A 19,162-nucleotide genomic window follows, 5' to 3' on the forward strand; every position below is an offset into this window, starting at 1 on the left:
CTTCATATTTATAAGAGTATCAAATTACATAAATACTAATTATAGATAGAATGCAGACAGCATTAAGATTTATCTTCTAAATTAATAGCAATAATTTAATAAATTATGATTAGTCAACCTACTCCTTTGTTCCTTAAAATAGATATCAACGAGTGTGCACAGAATCCGAATATCTGTGTGAACGGTGGCTGCGAGAATCTTATGGGAACCTATCGTTGCATCTGCGACAGTGGTTACGAGGTAGATGCTACGGGAAAAGTTTGCAGCGATATAAACGAATGTGAATTGGAGGAGTCATTGTGCAGTGGTGGACAATGTCGAAACATCCCTGGGAGCTTCCAGGCAAGTAAATACTCGCGTGTTAAACCAATCTTTGATTAGGTGTAACGATTCGTCGGAAGATACGCTCTGACCAATTGAAACATTTAAGCATGATATTCGAACAGTGTGTTTGCCCGACTGGCACGAGATTCAACACGGGCAACCATATGTGTGAGGACATCGACGAGTGCGAGGAACTTGGACCAGATGTTTGTTTGAACGGAATCTGTGTGAATGTTCCGGGTTCCTACGAGTGCGAGTGTTCTCCTGGATACATCCTGGATCATACTGGCCACATTTGCATGGGTATAATATTTAACATATATATTAAATAATTAACAAGAAATTGGAAGTGTGGGAACTTATTAGTAGATTGATATGTCTAAGCGATTTTATATTCTTATAAGGATAATTGAAGAAGTAAACTCTAAGTAGAGATTTTTTATTTTCATTTACTGAACGGAGTGAGATGTGATATTATGTAAAAGTGATACAATATATCGAAACTAAGAGACTGATTGAACTTTAGAAAATACTTTGCAGCCTCTTTGTAAATCAGATCAGACATCTGTTTATTATTATTTCCTTCCAATAAATTTCAATTGAATTTTTGAGGGAATAAAAAAACGAAAATACAATTAAAATTCCTTTCAGACAATAGGAGAGGTTCCTGCTGGACCAAGATGATAGATGGTCGATGCGAGTACAATTTGCCCAGACTGGCACTGAAATCTGAATGCTGCTGCTCGGTGGGTGTAGCCTGGGGAAGCCCGTGCGAACTCTGCGACCGTTCAATCTGTGAATGTTCTAAGGGTTACGCGAAATTCGGTGGAAAAGACTGCGTGGACGTAAACGAATGCGAATTAAACAGTGGTATCTGCAAAGGTGGAGGCACGTGCGTGAACACCGATGGATCTTATCGTTGCGAATGCCCTCCCGGTTTAACTTTAGATGCAACGCGTGAGTTCTGAAAAATAAAATTGAAAAAATATTCTTGTCTTTTTACTTATATATGAAAGAATGTACTTTTTCTAACATAATATTTATTTTTTTTAATATATTTTCTACGAGTAAGCGTTGATCTATTTTTCGTACAGATATCACTTGCATAGACACGAGGCAAGAGACTTGTTATTTGGACTATCGCCATGGACAGTGCACAAATGCGATAGAAGGACAATTTTCTAAGAGTCTATGTTGCTGTTCTGTGGGTCGTGCATGGGGTAGCGAAAGATGCGAATCCTGTCCAAAACCGGGCACCCACGCGCATCAAGAACTATGCCCAAGAGGAGACGGTTTCACAGACAAACAGGACATCAACGAATGTATCGAGTTTCCTGGAATGTGTCTAAACGGAAGATGCAAGAACACGGTTGGCAGTTTCAGTTGCAAGTGTAACCAGGGTTTTGCATTGGACGAACATGGAATTAAATGTAACGGTGAGTTAGATATTTATACACTGCTGAAGATATTAAATGATACTATATTTGTTCATTCGTGTGTTTGGAGTTTACTAACTTTCAATCGTGTTACAGAATTATAATGTATATTATCTTTGTTGAAAATTTAGATTACCGAGTGTTTAAGGCGTTTATTTAAATTTCAATATCGTTTGACTTCTTATATTAACGTTAAATGAAATCGTATACAAATGTTTTGTATAATGTTTGAATCTCGTTACTTGTACAGACATCGATGAATGCGAGATCATGCATGGAGTGTGCGGAAATGGGACCTGCAGAAATACGCCTGGCAATTTTCAATGTGATTGCAATCCTGGATATCGCAGCAGCGATATAATGAAAATTTGCATGGGTATGTAACGTGAAATTAATCTCTTAACACTCTCATACTAAGAAGATAAGAAGATTTAATTTCTCCAATCAAGTGTACAAGATAGGAATCATCGTATCGATCCGCAAACATGACGAATTTCAGATATAAACGAATGCGAGGAGATACCAGGACTGTGTCGAGGAGGAACCTGCATCAACACCGAGGGCAGCTTCAAATGTCAATGCCCGCCTGGTCACGAGCTGAGTCCTGACAAGCAGTCTTGCAAGGATATCGACGAGTGCTCGAGAACCAGTGGGATCTGTTCGAACGGCGTTTGCGAGAACATGATGGGCACTTATCAGTGTATATGCGACGATGGTTATCAGCAAACTGGATTGAAGTCTCACTGCGAAGACATAAACGAATGCGCTACCAACAACGGTGGCTGCGAGGACATCTGCCTAAACATGCCTGGAAGCTTTTCTTGTTCTTGCAGGTGAATTTTCTTTAATCAGAAATTTCTATCTAAATATAATTCGCTTGTAATAGAAATAATACGGCGGATTAAAAAATGGGTGAAATTAGGAACAAAGTTAAAATTCTAAAAATTAATTGAGACATCTAAACGAATATGTGTATATTCTAATATATAGTAAATCATCTTTCATTTAAACAGCACTGGATTCGCGTTGAATCTCGATGGTCGATCGTGCGTGGACATCGACGAATGTAAAGAAAACCCGCGAATCTGTAACGGAGGAAAATGCAGTAATATAGCTGGCGGCTACATATGTACTTGCACCGATGGATTAATTCCTGGCAAGGATAGTGCCTCTTGCATTGGTAAGCGTAGTATCGAGATTAGTCAACTTTTAAAATCTCAAACATTAATTACCCAGATGTTATAACTGTTCAGATGTCGACGAGTGCACCACGCGGCCGAACATTTGTGGCTATGGTGAATGTTACAATACCATTGGTTCTTACAATTGTCGATGCGAAGAAGGATATTCGGTGAAGCCAGACCAAGGTCCAGGATGTACCGACGATGATGAATGTCTCTTAAACGCGTATTCCTGTAGCGAATTCGCGGAATGTCAGAACACACAAGGTTCATATGAGTGCACGTGTCATGAAGGTTTTGTAGGGAATGGAGTTGAGTGCAGAGATATCAATGAGTGTCTAACGAATAACGGAGGATGCGATTCTAATGCGCAGTGTATAAATACCGAGGGATCCTTTAAGGTACACATTATATAAATCAAATGAAACACAGTGGAATGATATTTATCCGAACCTATGCATACACATATATTGAAGAATGAGTAGTTAATATAATTAATAATAATAATATAAAATTTTATCAATTCTTCACACATATATGATTTTTTATTTAAATATATTTTTTATTTAAGTTCAAGAATTGGATCAGTCAGTAATTCAGTCATTTAATCAAGCCATTCGTAACATTTTCAATAAATAGAGTTCAAGCAAATAGAATTCTCGTATTCAATATTATATATACATGTTCGAAACGATTAGAGGATCGCTATTATAATCAATTTTATTGCATAAGCAAGTAAAGGAAATTAGAAAAAGACTCCTAATTGTTTTAGTGCGTGTGTGACGCTGGCTTTAGAGGCGATGGCTATGCCTGCAAGGACATCGACGAATGCGCCAATGACAATACTCTCTGTGAAAATGGACACTGTCTCAATTACCCTGGGTCATTTCGATGTGAATGTGAAATGGGCTTCATGCATCCTGACGAAAATAACGAGCAAACTTGTGTGGATATAAACGAATGCGAGATGTTCAGTAATCTCTGTGTATTTGGTCGGTGTGAGAATATATTCGGAATGTTCCGCTGCGAGTGCACCGAAGGTTACAAGTTGGATGGTTCAGGTGGAAATTGTACAGATATCGACGAATGTGAGAATCCACAGTCGTGTCAGTATGGCACGTGCATAAATACTCAGGGGAAATATATTTGCAAGTGTCCGCCTTATTACGAGTTGGTCGAAGCTGGAAACGCCTGTGTAGGTAAGTGACTCTTTTTATACTGATTTTTCTAAGACTTAACTTCTTAAATCAGTGCAGCAAAAGAAATGGAAATAAGTGGAAATTCTGGCGATGGAAGTTGATATTCGTATAAAACTTATCCATTTATACTAATTGTAATATTTTATAATATTTAAAAAAAGAATCGTCTCTCACTTAAAAAGATAAATATTTTCGTCGTCTGCACCGAATGTCCAAAATTCTGTCAACTTTAACAAATTTTTAAAGTGAATTTAATATTACAGATAGACGAAAATCAATGTGTTTCACCGGCTTCGAACACGGTACCGGAAAACCGCAGTGCATCTTCGACGTAGCTTCTTCAGTTACCAAAGCGACCTGTTGCTGCAGTATTGGCAACGCTTGGGGAAATCGCTGCGAGGAATGTCCTCGCGCTGGAACCAAAGAATTCGAAGAATTATGTCCCGGTGGTTCCGGGTACAGACCCAATCAGGAGACTGTCATTTTAGAGGACATCAACGAATGCGAGGAACACGAGAATATTTGTCAGAATGGTCATTGTACTAATACTTTTGGTAGCTTTATGTGCTCCTGCAACGAGGGCTTTATTTTGGATGACACTAAAACCAGTTGTATAGGTATCATTGAATTTAATTATTTTAATTATTAAGTACTTTAGGTCTCAAGAAATTTATGGATTAATTATTTGCATTTGTATAGACATAGATGAATGTGCTTTGCATCCACAAATATGCGGAGTAGGTCGCTGTATCAACGATCAAGGAAAATATCATTGCGAATGTCCAGAAGGATATATGGCAATGCCAGGAGGAAGTAAGCAAATATTATTCGTGTTATTATGTAACAGAATTTCTGACATTTAATAAACTTGAATATTTTCCCAGAGGAATGTGTTGATATGAGAAAGGAATCGTGTTACCTAAATTACGAGAATGGCCAATGTTTCAATTCCATGATGCAACCACAAACGAAAATGTTGTGCTGCTGTTCCATGGGAGCTGCATGGGGAAGTCCTTGTGAGAAATGTCCAGCTGATAGAACTCGTAAGATCCGAGGAACTTTATAATAAGATACCCATTAGAGAGATTAATAAGATATCGATGTTCTGCTTTTTCAGTCTCTGTCGCTTCTTGCTTAATAATAATTGTCGTATTAATACAAATTAACCTCTAATTATTAAAATTAAATGTATCGTTTAGGAGAGCACGACATTCTATGTGGCATGGTACCAGGCCAAATAATGAATCCCATAACGAATCATACGGAAGAAATCGACGAGTGCGCTCTTATGCCAACAATGTGCACTCACGGTCGTTGCATGAATACTCCTGGCAGTTTTGAGTGCCAGTGTGATCGAGGATACGTGTATGATCAGGATTCGCATCAGTGTATCGATGAAAATGAATGTTTGCAGGTAAAACAACGTAATATAATCAATACAGCGATTGATTTCTATTAGTGATAACAAAAATTTAATTATATCTTTATTATTATATTATATAATATATATCACATTTTAGTTATACGTATATTTTTCAGCGTTGATTGAATAATTTCTTTCGTTGGATGGCTATTTTTATTTAGGTATATTTCTTAAAATATTTTTATTCAACTATTTTATTTTTTCATTCAAGATTCCAAATCCTTGCAGTGGCAACGCGCAATGTATAAACAAGCAAGGTTACTTCGAATGCGTTTGCCCAGCAGGATACAAACTAGGCCTCAGCCAACGAGACTGTGTGGACATCGACGAGTGCTATGAACGACCCGGAATTTGCAACAATGGTGCATGTAACAATTTGCAAGGTAGCTTCCAGTGCGTCTGTCGTCTTGGTTTCGCATTAACGAGAGATAGAGATAACTGCGTGGACATCGACGAGTGTCAACGTAATCCGAATATTTGCAACAATGGAACTTGCGTAAATACACTTGGGTCATACAAATGCATCTGCTATCAAGGATTCAAGCTAAGCCCTAATAATGATTGCGCTGGTAAATTCTATTTTATCCACAGAAATCTTCTGTTCTTATTTCACGTATAAATTGTCTGAACTTTTTGAACAGACATCGACGAGTGTCGAATAATGCCATTCCTATGTCGCAATGGAAGATGTCGAAATACAATTGGCGCTTTCAACTGCGAATGTGCTGATGGCTATGTGTTGGCCCAAGATGGTCAGCACTGTAGAGACATCGACGAGTGTCACGAAGTAAGTTGTTCGTAGGAACAAAACTTTTCACGATTCTAACTATAATCCAATACCGTAACTGATTGAAATCTTGTTGAAAATATCACAAAACGAATAATTGCATCAGATTCCTGGACTCTGTCCGTCACCAGGAAAATGTCAGAACTTGATGGGATCGTACATATGCAACTGCCCTCCGGGTTACGAGTTGGATCACACGAGAAAGAAGTGCGTCGGTGAGTAAAATATTCAACAGACTACGTAACGTGATTCGAATATTTCAATTATAATTGAAATTTATATATCAGACGTGGACGAATGCGAGGAGACGCAAGGAATTTGTGAAAACGGCCGCTGCATTAATACAGAAGGAGGAGTGATCTGTGAATGTCCTGTTGGATACAAACTAAGCGATAAACCAAATTCGATGCGGTGCATCGATGTCAGAGAAGAACTCTGTTACGATCGGTATATAAGACACGGTGCACGATGTTCTTCTCCTCGAACGGGCGCCATGACGAAAAAACATTGTTGTTGCACTATGGGAAAAGCGTGGGGGAAATACTGCGAAGAGTGTCCTCCAGAAGACAGCGGTGAGTATTTCTTCCATTATAAATAATTTTTTAAGAATAACGACAAGTAGAAAATACCTCAAAATCATAATAAACGGTGATCAAAATCATTAATTAAACAATAGAATTAAATACATAGGACGATCTACGATAGATAATTAAATCTAATTAAATTTTTGTGTACATTTTTTTATACAGAGGAATTCAAAAGGCTATGTCCGGAGGGACCAGGCAGAGATGACACAGGGATCGACTTGAACGAGTGTCTGTTCATGCCAGACGCTTGTGTCGGTGGCGAGTGTATCAACACTGATGGTTCCTTCCGGTGTGAGTGTCCCTCTGGATACGTATTAGATGCAAGTGGCAGGCGTTGCATTGATAATAACGAATGCTTGTCCCAACAAAATATCTGTGGCAATGGAACGTGCACGAACATTGACGGTGGTTTCGAGTGTTCCTGTAACGAAGGATTCACTCCTGGAGTAAATCAAGTTTGCGAAGATGTGAACGAGTGTCTGGAAATCGGCAACCAGTGCGCGTTCCGGTGTCACAATGCGCCTGGTTCTTTCAGATGCATTTGTCCTTATGGTTACACTTTGGCTCCCGATGGACGACATTGTATAGGTATGAATATTATATACATACAACGTATCATTTTAAAAGTTTTGTGGAATATAAAGCTTGTTTTTTTCTTTACATTATACATTTTTTCGCATGCATCTTATTTTCATTTCTTTGATACTTATACTTTACTCGCGCCTAAGTATGTGATTATAGTGTTAAAAAATAATGCGAGAAACATTGTCACGGTTTTTCTGACAATTAAATCACCGGATTAAACGCTGTACAATTATCTTTCCAGACGTAGACGAGTGTGCAACACCAGCGAACAATTGCAAATATCAATGCAAGAATCTTATTGGTTCCTTTATGTGCATCTGTCCACCTGGATATCAACAAATCGGTATGGCTGACGAGTGTAAGGATATCGACGAATGTGCAATTAATTCAGGCCTATGTCGAAATGGTCGATGCGTCAATCTAGAGGCTAGTTACCAATGTCTCTGCTACGATGGCTTTGAACAGAGTCCTGATGGAAAATCTTGCATAGGTATTAAAAATTAAAAAAGGGAAACAAGTATCGAACTACTCGATATTAAGTTTCAAAATTGTGTTTTCAGATCGCAGGATAGGTTATTGTTTCTTGCAAACGATCGCTGGCAGATGCACCACAAGAGCTTCCGACGTAAAGACAGTGACAAAAGCAGACTGCTGTTGCACAATGGGCGCAGCTTGGGGCCCGTATTGTGAGATTTGCCCATCGAAAGATTCTGACAATTACAACGAACTCTGTTTGGACAAAGGTTTTTCCATAGACGGTCAAGGTACTTTGAGTTTTCCTTCAAGTGGAACAATTTTCAATTATAACTCAACTTATATATAATCCGATTACGAAAATTTCTTTCAGATATCGATGAATGTAAAACTATTCCTGATTTGTGCAGAAACGGGTTGTGTATCAATACGCTTGGTTCTTATAGATGTGTATGTAATAAGGGTTACAAGGCTGATAAATCTGGAACCCAATGCGTTGGTAGGTTTTCGTAAGATTAATGATAATCAGAAATTTGAAAATGCAAAAATTCACACAATACACATAGAATAGAATGTACAAAGATATAAAATTCCTTCAAATACATCCAGTGACATAGCAATATACTCATATTATCATTAACAATTATCTATCAATAAAATTGACTTCACGAAATATGTCCAATTTCAGACATAAACGAGTGCGAACTAACGCCAAGGCCATGCAAATATAATTGCCAGAACACGGAAGGAAGTTTCATCTGTTCCTGTCCTGCTGGTTTCATCTTAAATCCTGATGGCGTCAGTTGTAGAGATCTGGATGAATGTGCAACTGGAAATCATCTGTGTCAACAGAATTGTATCAACACTCAAGGCAGTTACACTTGTGGCTGCCAGGAAGGTTATACGCAAGATGGAGATGCTTGTCATGGTTCGTAGAATGTTAAACAACTTTTAATCCAGCTTTATTGGAAATTATTTAATTCGATATTTTTTAGATATAAACGAGTGCGACCAGGCTGGAACTTGTCCGAAACCGGGCACCTGTATCAATACTCTTGGCAGTTTCCGTTGTATTTGTCCGAGAGGATTCAAGCTTGATCAATCTGGACGAATCTGCGTGGATCAGAACGAGTGCGCTGACGATACCGCGTGCGAACACGGTTGTCAGGTAAATGAAATAGAAAAATGATTCTTACTCGTCGTTGGAATATCTAAATACTTATGATGGTCTTCGCTTAAATTCTAATTCTAAGTAACGAGATTGGATCATTTAAATTTAACATTGCTGCACTCTGTATCTTTCTGGTGTCGGAAAATATCTGAAGTTTGAGAAAAATATGAAAGAATTTTTATTGATACGTATGATTACTCGTTTCGATCTTATATTAGAGATATTTCTTAGAATATTAAGAACCTTTTTATATTGTTAAAATAAAAGCAAGATTGAAATATAAAAATTCCAAGATCATAGTAAGATTGCACAACTCTACTGGAATTTTATGGAGTATTGTATACTATATGTTTACTGGGATTAGTAAACTTTTAATTATTTAATTACACTCGTAGAACTTTATGGGAAGCTACCGTTGCGGATGTCCCGAAGGATTCGTTCAACATCTTTACTATAATCAGTGCATTGACGAAAACGAATGTAACACATCGCCTTGTGGGGACAACACTTGCATCAACACGATTGGTAGCTATAAATGTGGCTGCCCGGATGGTTACCAATTCGATAGTAATTTGCAAATATGTGTTCAGGTAAGTGTTTGAGTTCAGGAACAATCACAATTTGAAGTACTATGGATGTTAAAGAAGAGATGCTGCTGAGTTTAGGTTAGCGCCGGATGCATCGGAAGTCCTTGCGCCTTTGGATGCACTCCCAATGGAGCAAACGGTTTCATATGTGGATGTCCCACTGGATATCAACGAATTGGACAGGTTCGTTTTATTTAAACAAAAATAGATTACACAAAGGAAGAATTTTGCATTTGTAAAATAATTTAATTGCAATATTTAAACTTCGTATTTTAAATTTCAATATTTGAATTTTGCATCTTTAATCTTGTAATCTAGTTTTAATACACGAACTTTGCGTTTTTTAATTGAAACCAATTTTATTTGAATTTGGTATTTTTCATTTTGACGACCAGGGTCATTGTCTGTCGACGATAAACCCATTATCGCAAGGACATTACGGCGAAGATATTAGCAACGCGCCCACTTTCGTGATAAATCCAGATCCTTATCACATACCACCTGCGGATGATAAAACTATATCGACAGAAGGTTGCTTCTCTTGCAAGGTATCTCAAAGCTCGATCTTAAAACTGAATCATTTTACTTCGACCAAACGAACAGGTGAAAAGAGTCGATCGCTGTTTTTCAAACAGGTCAATGGAAAAGGAAGACACAGAAGAGACTCACGATCGAAATCGATGGACCAAGAATTGAGTGCACGAAGAAACGAAATTATAAAGAGGCGGTTCGCCAGATCAGCGAAAAGGCACCATCATGGCGAGGAACATGTTCTTAAAATCAGTCTGAGACAGACCCGGCATCGAATGAGAATCATTAAATTACAGCCGGCTGTTAAGGTTCGTTCAAAATTTTTGTAATGTCGATTGACAAAATTGGGAAAAGCGTATTTTTCGAGAAACCGATTTCAAATAAGAAGTTTTATCATCTTTCATTTCGCAAAAATGTATTTTCAACAGAAATACTTTTAAGAATTCTAATTTCTATCAACGTTAACTTCAAAAGCAATTATTTCTAAAATTATTCCTCTTGCAATTTATAATTTTCTGTATCTATTTGCAGGACGAAGATATGGAATACACGATAGTTAAAGGAAACAACGACAACCACTTCGAGATCGTGAACGAGCACGGAATATCGGCTCTTCACTTCCGCAATCGATTAAAGGAACCTGGTCAATTCCGATTGGTAATCCATGGACGTGCACGAAACGGCATCAGCGAGGAGAACGAGGTCTGGGAAAGGCCTCTGACCTTTAGAGTACACTTAATAGTAACCGAGTAATTCTTAGGGAAACGTTGCTCGATGTTTCGGTTCTTTTAGTCAATTTTTACGTTGCCACTCAGAATACCGAAACGGAAGCTAATCCGAGCGGGAACGAGAGATTGCCGGGCTGAGTATTATACAGGCACGATTCCATTCTCGAATTAGACGCTTTGAAATTTGTGTTCATTTGCAGCCTGACTCGCGTCGTCTCACTGCCAAATAATTATTCTTACTCTTTCTTTTTACGTTGCTATGTAAAATGATTCTTTAACACTGCCTCTGCTTTTTATGTATTTTCGTTCATTTTTATTTTTTACGATAGATATGTTTTTTTTTTTTTAAACATTTGAGATTTAACGATTGAAATAATCGAGAATAATCGAGTAAATAATCGAGAATGCAAATGTTTTGTAGAAAAATATTAAAAGGAATAGGTTAATGTTAAAAAGACACATGGAAACACGAAACTGCCCTCAGAATCTCTGCCGTATGTTTTAACTGCCCGCAGTAACATGTTACACGTAGAAATAACACTCTAGGGATGTACAAAATGGAAATGAATTTTTCTATTAAACCTAAGTAAATGAAAAAGATGTATACATATACAGACATAGCTTTATATATTTATAAACGTTTATAGTCTACTAGCAGGTAACAAAACGAATTAGCACGAACTGGTGTAGAGATCATAGATTAAATTAATCCTAGCATTGGCAATTCTCTTTATATCTTTTTATTTTCTAGCGAAAATACCTGAAAATTGCTCTGAATTCATTCGATCGTTCGATATTTTTACATCAAAACTTATGCAAAAATTTTAAATAGTAAAACTTCTTCTCTCATACAGTTGCACAAAGTGCCTTCAGGACAATTAAAAGAGAATTATATAAGGAAGGTAATGTTAATCGACCCGATAATATGTACAATTTAATTAATAGCGATCACTGTGTAACCTTAATTATGTCATTAAGGCAAACACACTCGATCGTTCTTACGATAAATATGTGAATAATTTTCTGAGACTATGACGGATAATTTTGTACAATCGGCGCGGACAAGAAGATTATTGCGGCCGAGATGGTTCACAAATATATGTATTATAAATCTACGCTCTTGTTACTAATATTCGTTGATCTACCCTTTAATTCATTCAAGACAAAATAATGAAATAATTGATCAAAATTAACTCATTGTCTGTATTTGGATATAAAGAAAAACTCCTATAATTCGGATAAAAATACCACCATTATGGTATAAATATTTCAATTTCTACAAATTAAAATTATTAAATTGTAGGAGATAGGCGGAGCAAGAAATAGTGACTCAGAAAAATATTAAGCAAATCTTTGAGCAAAACACCTTTTCACAACCACAATGTTAAAACAAAATTTTCGCGATATATATAAACCGAAAGAAAAGTGCAAATGAGATGTTACGTCAATGCGATGTTATCACAAGTTGGTTCATACGATTGAACTTTTTATTAGTATATATTCAAGTAGACGTGTCTAAATTTTCTGACAATAAACCAAACTTATATGTTACATCGTGTGCGTAAACCTGGCCAGGATAAAGTATGCAAGGAGGAAAATTGCTTATATTGACCGCATCGGGGTAGTTTTGTGGTGACAAAATAAACCCACCGTGCCTCTGATATCGCACACCATCCTTCCCCCAAATTTCTTTCTGTTGCTCTTTTATCTCCGGCTCCTGTAACGATTATGTTCAACATTTCACAGAGTTATGATGACTTTGATCATGAACATTCAAAAGTAAGTTATCTAACATTATCCGTGCAATCGCAGTAATCCTCAAAGTCAGGTGGATAATTACAATCAGGGTCTGGCAAATCGTTTCCGGTGGAAAATTGCAGTCCTGGATGATTCGAATATACTTCTAAAGTTCTTCCTGAACCAGGGTGAATTATTCTTTGAGAAAAAAGAAGGAAAAAGGGGATACATTAATGGAAAGTAACCGAGAGTTCATATAAAGCATCTGTATTATCAAACGTCTGCAAATTTCAAATGCCTACATTTCAATCATACGGGTATATGACTTTAGTACACTTTGGGATAGTTTTATATTACGGCTATGTAATAACGTTGTGAATAAACTATTGTGTTGATTTATAATTATATTTGAAATAATATTACAGGGCAATGGTAATAGTATGAAACTATTAAGGAGTAGTATAGTAAAATTTAGAAAAAGCAGGTAAATCGGTATGAAAAGAAATTAATCGTAAAATTAAGGGTAAGGTTTACTCTACGACTGTGTGTGTAAGTTGACTGTTTCTATACTTACCTAGCGTGAAATCGGTAAGACCAACTGCTGGGACTATTTACGCAGAGATTTTGATTGTAACCACCCCCTGGTACGATGTAAAGCCGCCTCTTGGTTAACTGAGTCGGTAAACGTAGGTCGAACACTGTACGATCAACTGGATATATAGCATCTGTCGGCAAATTGTTCCTAATATCCGCAGGTGTCCAGCTATCTGCGTTCAACGAAATTAGATGTTTCTTCAATTCACGTGAACCAGCAGCCTGTAGCAAAAACAGAAAGAAATAATTTAATTAACAATTGTCCTTTAATAACTGTGATTTTATTTTTGACTATATATATCGAGTCGCTGTAGAAATTTTGTTCCAATTTTTCAGAAACTTGGTCAACATGAAAGATCATACTGAAATATTTTCTGTCGAAAAACCTGACAGCTTCTGGAAGGATGGGATATTCAAGTTGTGTGAAAGATGGAGAAAAGTTGTGGAACAAAATGACACCTATATAATTCGATAAATGTATATCGAATCGAAATGTAAATAGGAGCAAACTTTCAAACGAACGAATCATTTTTATTTTCAAACCAAATACAGAGAAGCTTTCTGAAAAGAAGGATTCAATAAATAAAATAGTGACTTAAACATGCTGAACATACATTCAGCTCTTACATATTTACCATGTACACCTATAGATCCATTTTGCAAAAAAGTTCTTCAGTTATAATAAAACATGAAATTAAAACCATGCTGTATAAGCAGAAAATAGGATAATGTTGTGCAAACAGAATTGAACGAGTTGAAGAATATAATAGGTAATGTTAATAGCAACTTTACATGACCAGCGAGATTCATCAAACAATTAGAAGCAATGTTAACAGGGGTTGGTTGCGTAGCAGTAGCACGAATATTCATAAGAAGTTGATTATCGTCGGTCCAAGAGTATTTAATCTGCGTTAACATATCTCCTGGGTATCCTTCGCATTTTGCTGGACTTACGTGAGACATAACCTGTTGCATTAAAAGGATAGGAATAAAAACTGATAACTGAAACGATAATTATGAAAATATTCACCACATGCTTCTTCATTATGTAAGAATTCCAATTAACATTATCAAATCCAACGAAGCCACCGTTAAAATGGTCAAGGCCATTTTCATCATTCGGAGATAAACAGTAAATCTTATTTTCAATCCTCATTTTGGCACAAGAAATGCGATTTACCACTCGTCCGATTATGCTTCCTATGTACCTGTTCTTCAAATAACCTGATTATATTTTTCACGAATGAATTCTCGAAAACAATAATCAAATTGTTTGTTCTTTTTTGACACTTAAAGAATTTTTGACGAATTTTCTTTTACCCTCCATATCGTCGAATCCTAAAACAACATCACCCAAAATTCCTGATTGATTTGGAACTTTAATAGCTTGAATACCAGCGCCCCAAGATATCAACTGCACCGATGCTTTATGTTTGTTCGTCATTGTGTATCTGACGGAGCAAATAATGGAAACATAAAGTAGGAAAACAGGAAATTTTATTAGAACGTTTACTGTCTAGAAAGAAATATTCAGTACACATTTTCATTTAATTATTTTATACTTTCGTGAACCATAGTACAACGAGTATAAAAGTCCTTATGGCCGACAGCATATGTGTGATTTACCTTCTAACAATTTCGAATGGTTTATTATATTTATTACGATCTGGCCTGGGAACGAGCCCAAAACCATCTTCCTCGATAAATGTTTCCGCTACGGACATGATGCAACGCGAACACGAATTTTCTCTCTTTTCCGAACGATTTAATCCTCAACGGACAATTTAGCCCGCTTGCATCTCCACTTTTTCAATTTCCCGGTTAAAAAGCCATTCAGCCGTCCAGTTTTCACGTACAATTTTGACCGTCGATCATCCAACGAGGTTACAAAACCGAAATACCTGTTCGAAAGAGCAGCAACTTCGCGTCGAGAAAGAGGAAGAAGAAAGCGAGTGTCACTCGTACACAATGATGCATCAAAGAAAAGAATCCACGATTTATCCTTACGCGAAGACATTTTCCGAAAGGAAATTTCTTCCTCCGAGAAATGCATTTTCAAACATTTAGACGGCGTGTCAGAAACGAAGAGTTCGTGAATTCATCAGCGTCGACACCCTCTTTTCGCGATTCTTATAGCTCCTCGCCGGAACTTCTCAAAGGGAAGTGTTTTCTCGAAAGCGCTCCGAGAAGAAACGAGGCGTGTGTATACGCGAACACCGCACAAAGTGTCATCAGTTCCACAAAAGAATTCGCGATTTTCAGGTGGAATACGAAGAAGAGACAGACAGATAGAAGACGGAGAGAGGAAGAGAGAGGGAAAAAGGGAGAGAGAGAGAATCAGAAAGCGACAAACTACGAGCAAAACCCATTACGCGAAATCAGGGTATTATCGTGGTTGCAAGCGAGCGACACAAATCCGACAAGCGCGTCTCGTTTTAACGCTTCGTCACCGCTCTGACGAGTCATCCATCCCTCCGGTTGTCACGAAGAACCGAACGCGTAAGCGTTACGGGGGTGGAAGGGAGACACAGAGTGTCGAGAGCGGAAAGGCCCCGAGGTGTCGCAGAGAAACAGGGCGCGGGGACGTGAAAAATGGAAGAAGGAAAATGGAGAGCCGCGAAGGCATTCGCATCCCCGAGGAAAGCGCGGATTCTTTCTCGGTGCAGCAGCCGACTGATCAGTCTCAATTCCCGCGAAGCGTTTCGAGGCTGCGGGAACACTCGGTGGAAATAATTACATTAATGGCGTCGGGCCTGGAGAAAGCTGTTGGATACATCGGTAGATGCCCACCCCTCTTGGCGTTTGGCTCTTCCTCGAGAAACAGAAAGCAGAAACTCGCCTCCTTCTCCAAGCCCCCCTTCCCTCTCGTGCTAGTTTCAATGGCGAAACATGGAACTGACGGAATAATGCTCCACCCACGGGCTAAGGTATACCAACGGTATATAAAGATATATAAGGTATAGGAGTGTACCTTCCACCCTTCTGCTCTCCTCTTGCACTACCTCGCACCCCCGTTCACCCTCCTTCTAGCCACGCACTCCCTCACTTTCTTCCTGACAATGCATAATGCCATTCTGCCGCGGTAACGGCAACAATGAACGCGCACGTCCTGCTGGAAAGTAATTATCTTAATGTCGACGAGCCCAGCGCCAACGAATGGAGTACACTCGCAAGCGAACGCTTGCCTTGTGTGAGGAATCTCTTGGCTTGGTTACTCTGCTTGCTTTTGCCCTCCCACCGTGTCACTCCCTTTCCTTTTGCCTTCCATACTTCCTTCCTTCCTTCCTTCCTTCCTTCCTTCCTTCCTTTTCACCTTCCTCTTCCTACCTTACCCATTCGCCCGCCTTGTCTCGTTGTTTCACTCTTGGATGCGGATTGTGCGCGGCACAATATCGATGCCGTGAACCGTTCCCGCGATATCGTGACAAATCGCATCGCAACACGCGCCGGAATTGTCTCGCCGCTTGATGAATACGCTTTGGAAGCAGGCGGGACGCATTACCGGGTTCGTTGGTTCCGGTAAGATGGACTTCGACGTCGTTCAACCCCTTTGAACCGCGGTGGAAGATGTTGGATCATTTACTTCGTTTCATGCATCTCCTACGTGTATATATACGGGATTTCTTCCGCAATTTTCCTGCTTATTTTATTCCTTCTCCTTTTTGACAATAGACAGCAATTTAATAGGGAAAGTTTACTATGGTAAGGTAGAGTTATTTAAGTCACCTAAGCTTCGACACTTTACAATTCAGTCTTGAACTTTGGTTCATAAATAACGAATAAGAATGGGAAAAGTACTTTTAGATTCGGTAAGAAGAAATATCAAAAACGATAAAACGATTCGAGTAAAAAAATAAACGACATTAATATCAGTTAATACTGGAACAAATTTTCCTTTTGATAAATAGAAGCTATATCCTCATAGGTAACTATTGCCATCGAGCTGTCAAGTACACGATATACTTCCCTATTTATCGTAGCAGTATCGTACCACGCAAATTACCTAGTTTGTCGCAAATATCTCCTTCTGATTGAAATAATCCCACTTTACCTTATCGCATACCTAATCGTACGAACAATACGAGCTATACAGAGTAAACGTTATATATCGAGATAAATATTCACTAACCGAAAAACGAGCGGAAGAAATTTATAAATCGGTATACTCGAGATACTTAAGAGCGGGCCGATAAATCGATCGTATTAAAATCGTGACGGAGATCGGGGCTCTGCGAGGTACGCGACAGCGTAGTTCGTAATTCCATTGGTGTGCCTGCAGGCGAGAGATCCTTTGTAATCGACACGAGGGAGAGGAGTGAGGGCCAGAGAAAAGGGAGAAGGGAATGGAAGGATAAAGGAGGAAAGAGAAAGAAAGAAGAAAAAAAGTGCGTTTTACCGTGACCAGCCGGATCGTATTATTCCCTTCTCTCTTCCAATCTCAATTAGTCATTACGTCTCACGGCGTGGCATAGCTTCGATGCCCTCCTCGAATCTCCCCCAACGTCCGCGGCTGGTTTCTCTGCATTAATTGCGTCTACGTCGGTCTACGCCACCCCCTTGGTTCTCCATTCGTTGCCCCCTCACTCCTATTTCCTTGGCTGGTGCCAGGGGCTGTTTCGACAAGGATTAGTGTCGACGCCACGAACCGCATAATTCGCCCCTCTCCACGAGGAAAATCAGATCTGCGGCCGACTAACACGAGAATCGCTCCCTCCAAGACGTTATTTACGTAGTAAAATCCGCTGTCGCTTTGGCGATATATAATGATTCCCAGTCTAGCGTTATGCCCGATAATTGATCGTTACGAGCCGTTTGTGCGTGAGGCTTCCTCGGAGTAGCTACGAGGCGTCACCGTTAATTTCCATACAGGTTGGACGCGATCGAATTGCATATTTGTGAGCGAAAGGTACAATCATACGGCGTCGACTGGATACCATATGTATTTACTAATCTTCGATCTGAACAACCGACGCTAAAACTCATTACGAATAAAACCTGCCTTTATCAAATGGAAATCAGACTGTACCATTAGTGGTACTCGATGTTATAAAGTAATGGGTTAAACTGACTCAGACTTCGATAGAATCATTATCACCTGTTCAAAAGTATCTAACTATAATCCGGTATACGCAATAACATACCCAACGTTAAAATGCTATGAACAACTACCAGAATGAATCAACGACAAATCATACGCTAACAAAAACGATTTTCAAAAAGCTTCACATCTTATACGAAGAACCACCCTGTAGATCGCACGTGTGTTCGCTACTGCTCATGCACGCGGTGGGCTTCAGCCGATCGCCAGTTACTCGAACGCGTTCTCGGGGAGTGCCCCAATCCCGATGCACGGTAACGGTGCGCCCACTTCACCCTCGCCATCCAAGCCGTCCAACAACCCCCTCACCCACCCACAAAACCGGAGAGGCAGTCGCTAATTACGCAACGCGTTCGAGCGTGTACGTCGGGGTGGCGACGTAGCACCGTCATGGGCCCGTGTATCCCTCGTCCTCGCCCCGTCTCCACCTTCCTTTCTTCCGTTCTACCCCTCTCTCCGTATGCCAACCCCTCTTCTCTGTCTTGTTCCCTCTTACCAGCCGCTTTCTGGTACTTTTACGATTGCCTATAATCACCCAAAGTACGCTGCGATTACGTTCCCGTTCTGCCCCACCTGCTTCCAGGACCAACCCCTCTTTACCATCCCTTAGCCATCCTCCGCCACCCTTCGGATCCCCCTTCACGGTGACGAGGTTGCTTCTAACAGCTTGGCCGAGTCGAGCAGTCGACTTAATTTGCAGGATCAACGTTGAAACGTCGC

At 39.1% G+C, this 19,162-nt stretch overlaps 2 protein-coding genes across 2 annotated transcripts in view; one reads left to right on the forward strand and one right to left on the reverse strand.

Moving 5' to 3' along the window:
* LOC132906972 (fibrillin-2-like) overlaps nucleotides 1-12,128 on the forward strand; it is a 30,661-nt gene extending 18,533 nt beyond the window's left edge. The window contains exons 15-42 of the mRNA XM_060959668.1: nucleotides 143-342; nucleotides 447-627; nucleotides 976-1,281; nucleotides 1,419-1,760; nucleotides 2,011-2,136; nucleotides 2,260-2,593; nucleotides 2,774-2,940; nucleotides 3,014-3,342; nucleotides 3,714-4,140; nucleotides 4,404-4,757; nucleotides 4,840-4,953; nucleotides 5,025-5,183; nucleotides 5,340-5,554; nucleotides 5,775-6,132; nucleotides 6,205-6,350; nucleotides 6,457-6,565; nucleotides 6,638-6,922; nucleotides 7,100-7,525; nucleotides 7,764-8,012; nucleotides 8,083-8,286; nucleotides 8,370-8,495; nucleotides 8,685-8,924; nucleotides 8,992-9,164; nucleotides 9,563-9,757; nucleotides 9,833-9,937; nucleotides 10,150-10,302; nucleotides 10,390-10,593; nucleotides 10,817-12,128. Of these exons, the coding sequence (XP_060815651.1) occupies nucleotides 143-342; nucleotides 447-627; nucleotides 976-1,281; nucleotides 1,419-1,760; nucleotides 2,011-2,136; nucleotides 2,260-2,593; nucleotides 2,774-2,940; nucleotides 3,014-3,342; nucleotides 3,714-4,140; nucleotides 4,404-4,757; nucleotides 4,840-4,953; nucleotides 5,025-5,183; nucleotides 5,340-5,554; nucleotides 5,775-6,132; nucleotides 6,205-6,350; nucleotides 6,457-6,565; nucleotides 6,638-6,922; nucleotides 7,100-7,525; nucleotides 7,764-8,012; nucleotides 8,083-8,286; nucleotides 8,370-8,495; nucleotides 8,685-8,924; nucleotides 8,992-9,164; nucleotides 9,563-9,757; nucleotides 9,833-9,937; nucleotides 10,150-10,302; nucleotides 10,390-10,593; nucleotides 10,817-11,038 (6,449 nt within the window). The 3' untranslated portion in view covers nucleotides 11,039-12,128. The remainder of the gene's footprint in view (nucleotides 1-142; nucleotides 343-446; nucleotides 628-975; nucleotides 1,282-1,418; nucleotides 1,761-2,010; nucleotides 2,137-2,259; nucleotides 2,594-2,773; nucleotides 2,941-3,013; nucleotides 3,343-3,713; nucleotides 4,141-4,403; nucleotides 4,758-4,839; nucleotides 4,954-5,024; nucleotides 5,184-5,339; nucleotides 5,555-5,774; nucleotides 6,133-6,204; nucleotides 6,351-6,456; nucleotides 6,566-6,637; nucleotides 6,923-7,099; nucleotides 7,526-7,763; nucleotides 8,013-8,082; nucleotides 8,287-8,369; nucleotides 8,496-8,684; nucleotides 8,925-8,991; nucleotides 9,165-9,562; nucleotides 9,758-9,832; nucleotides 9,938-10,149; nucleotides 10,303-10,389; nucleotides 10,594-10,816) is intronic.
* Nucleotides 12,129-12,406: 278 nt separating this feature from the next.
* On the reverse strand, nucleotides 12,407-14,834 carry LOC132907130 (galactose mutarotase-like). The gene is made up of 7 exons (XM_060959899.1): nucleotides 14,665-14,834; nucleotides 14,375-14,568; nucleotides 14,033-14,310; nucleotides 13,888-13,948; nucleotides 13,325-13,566; nucleotides 12,807-12,948; nucleotides 12,407-12,730 (listed from the first exon to the last, which is right to left on the reverse strand). The coding sequence occupies exons 1-7, from the start codon at nucleotides 14,786-14,788 to the stop codon at nucleotides 12,515-12,517; spliced, it is 1,257 nt and encodes a 418-aa protein (XP_060815882.1). The 5' UTR covers nucleotides 14,789-14,834; the 3' UTR covers nucleotides 12,407-12,514.
* Nucleotides 14,835-19,162: the final 4,328 nt, after the last annotated feature.

Source organism: Bombus pascuorum, chromosome 5 (assembly GCF_905332965.1).
Source record: "Bombus pascuorum chromosome 5, iyBomPasc1.1, whole genome shotgun sequence".
Classification (NCBI taxonomy): Eukaryota; Metazoa; Arthropoda; class Insecta; order Hymenoptera; family Apidae; genus Bombus; species Bombus pascuorum.

Coding starts and splice junctions, on each gene's coding strand:
- LOC132907130 (XM_060959899.1), bottom strand. CDS start 14,788: ATGACGAACAAACATAAAGCATCGGTGCAGTTGATATCTTGGGGCGCT. Junction 14,569..14,664: donor AGGATTCGACGATATGGAGG/GTAAAAGAAAAT, acceptor AAATATAATCAG/GTTATTTGAAGAACAGGTAC. Junction 14,311..14,374: donor ACATAATGAAGAAGCATGTG/GTGAATATTTTC, acceptor TTAATGCAACAG/GTTATGTCTCACGTAAGTCC.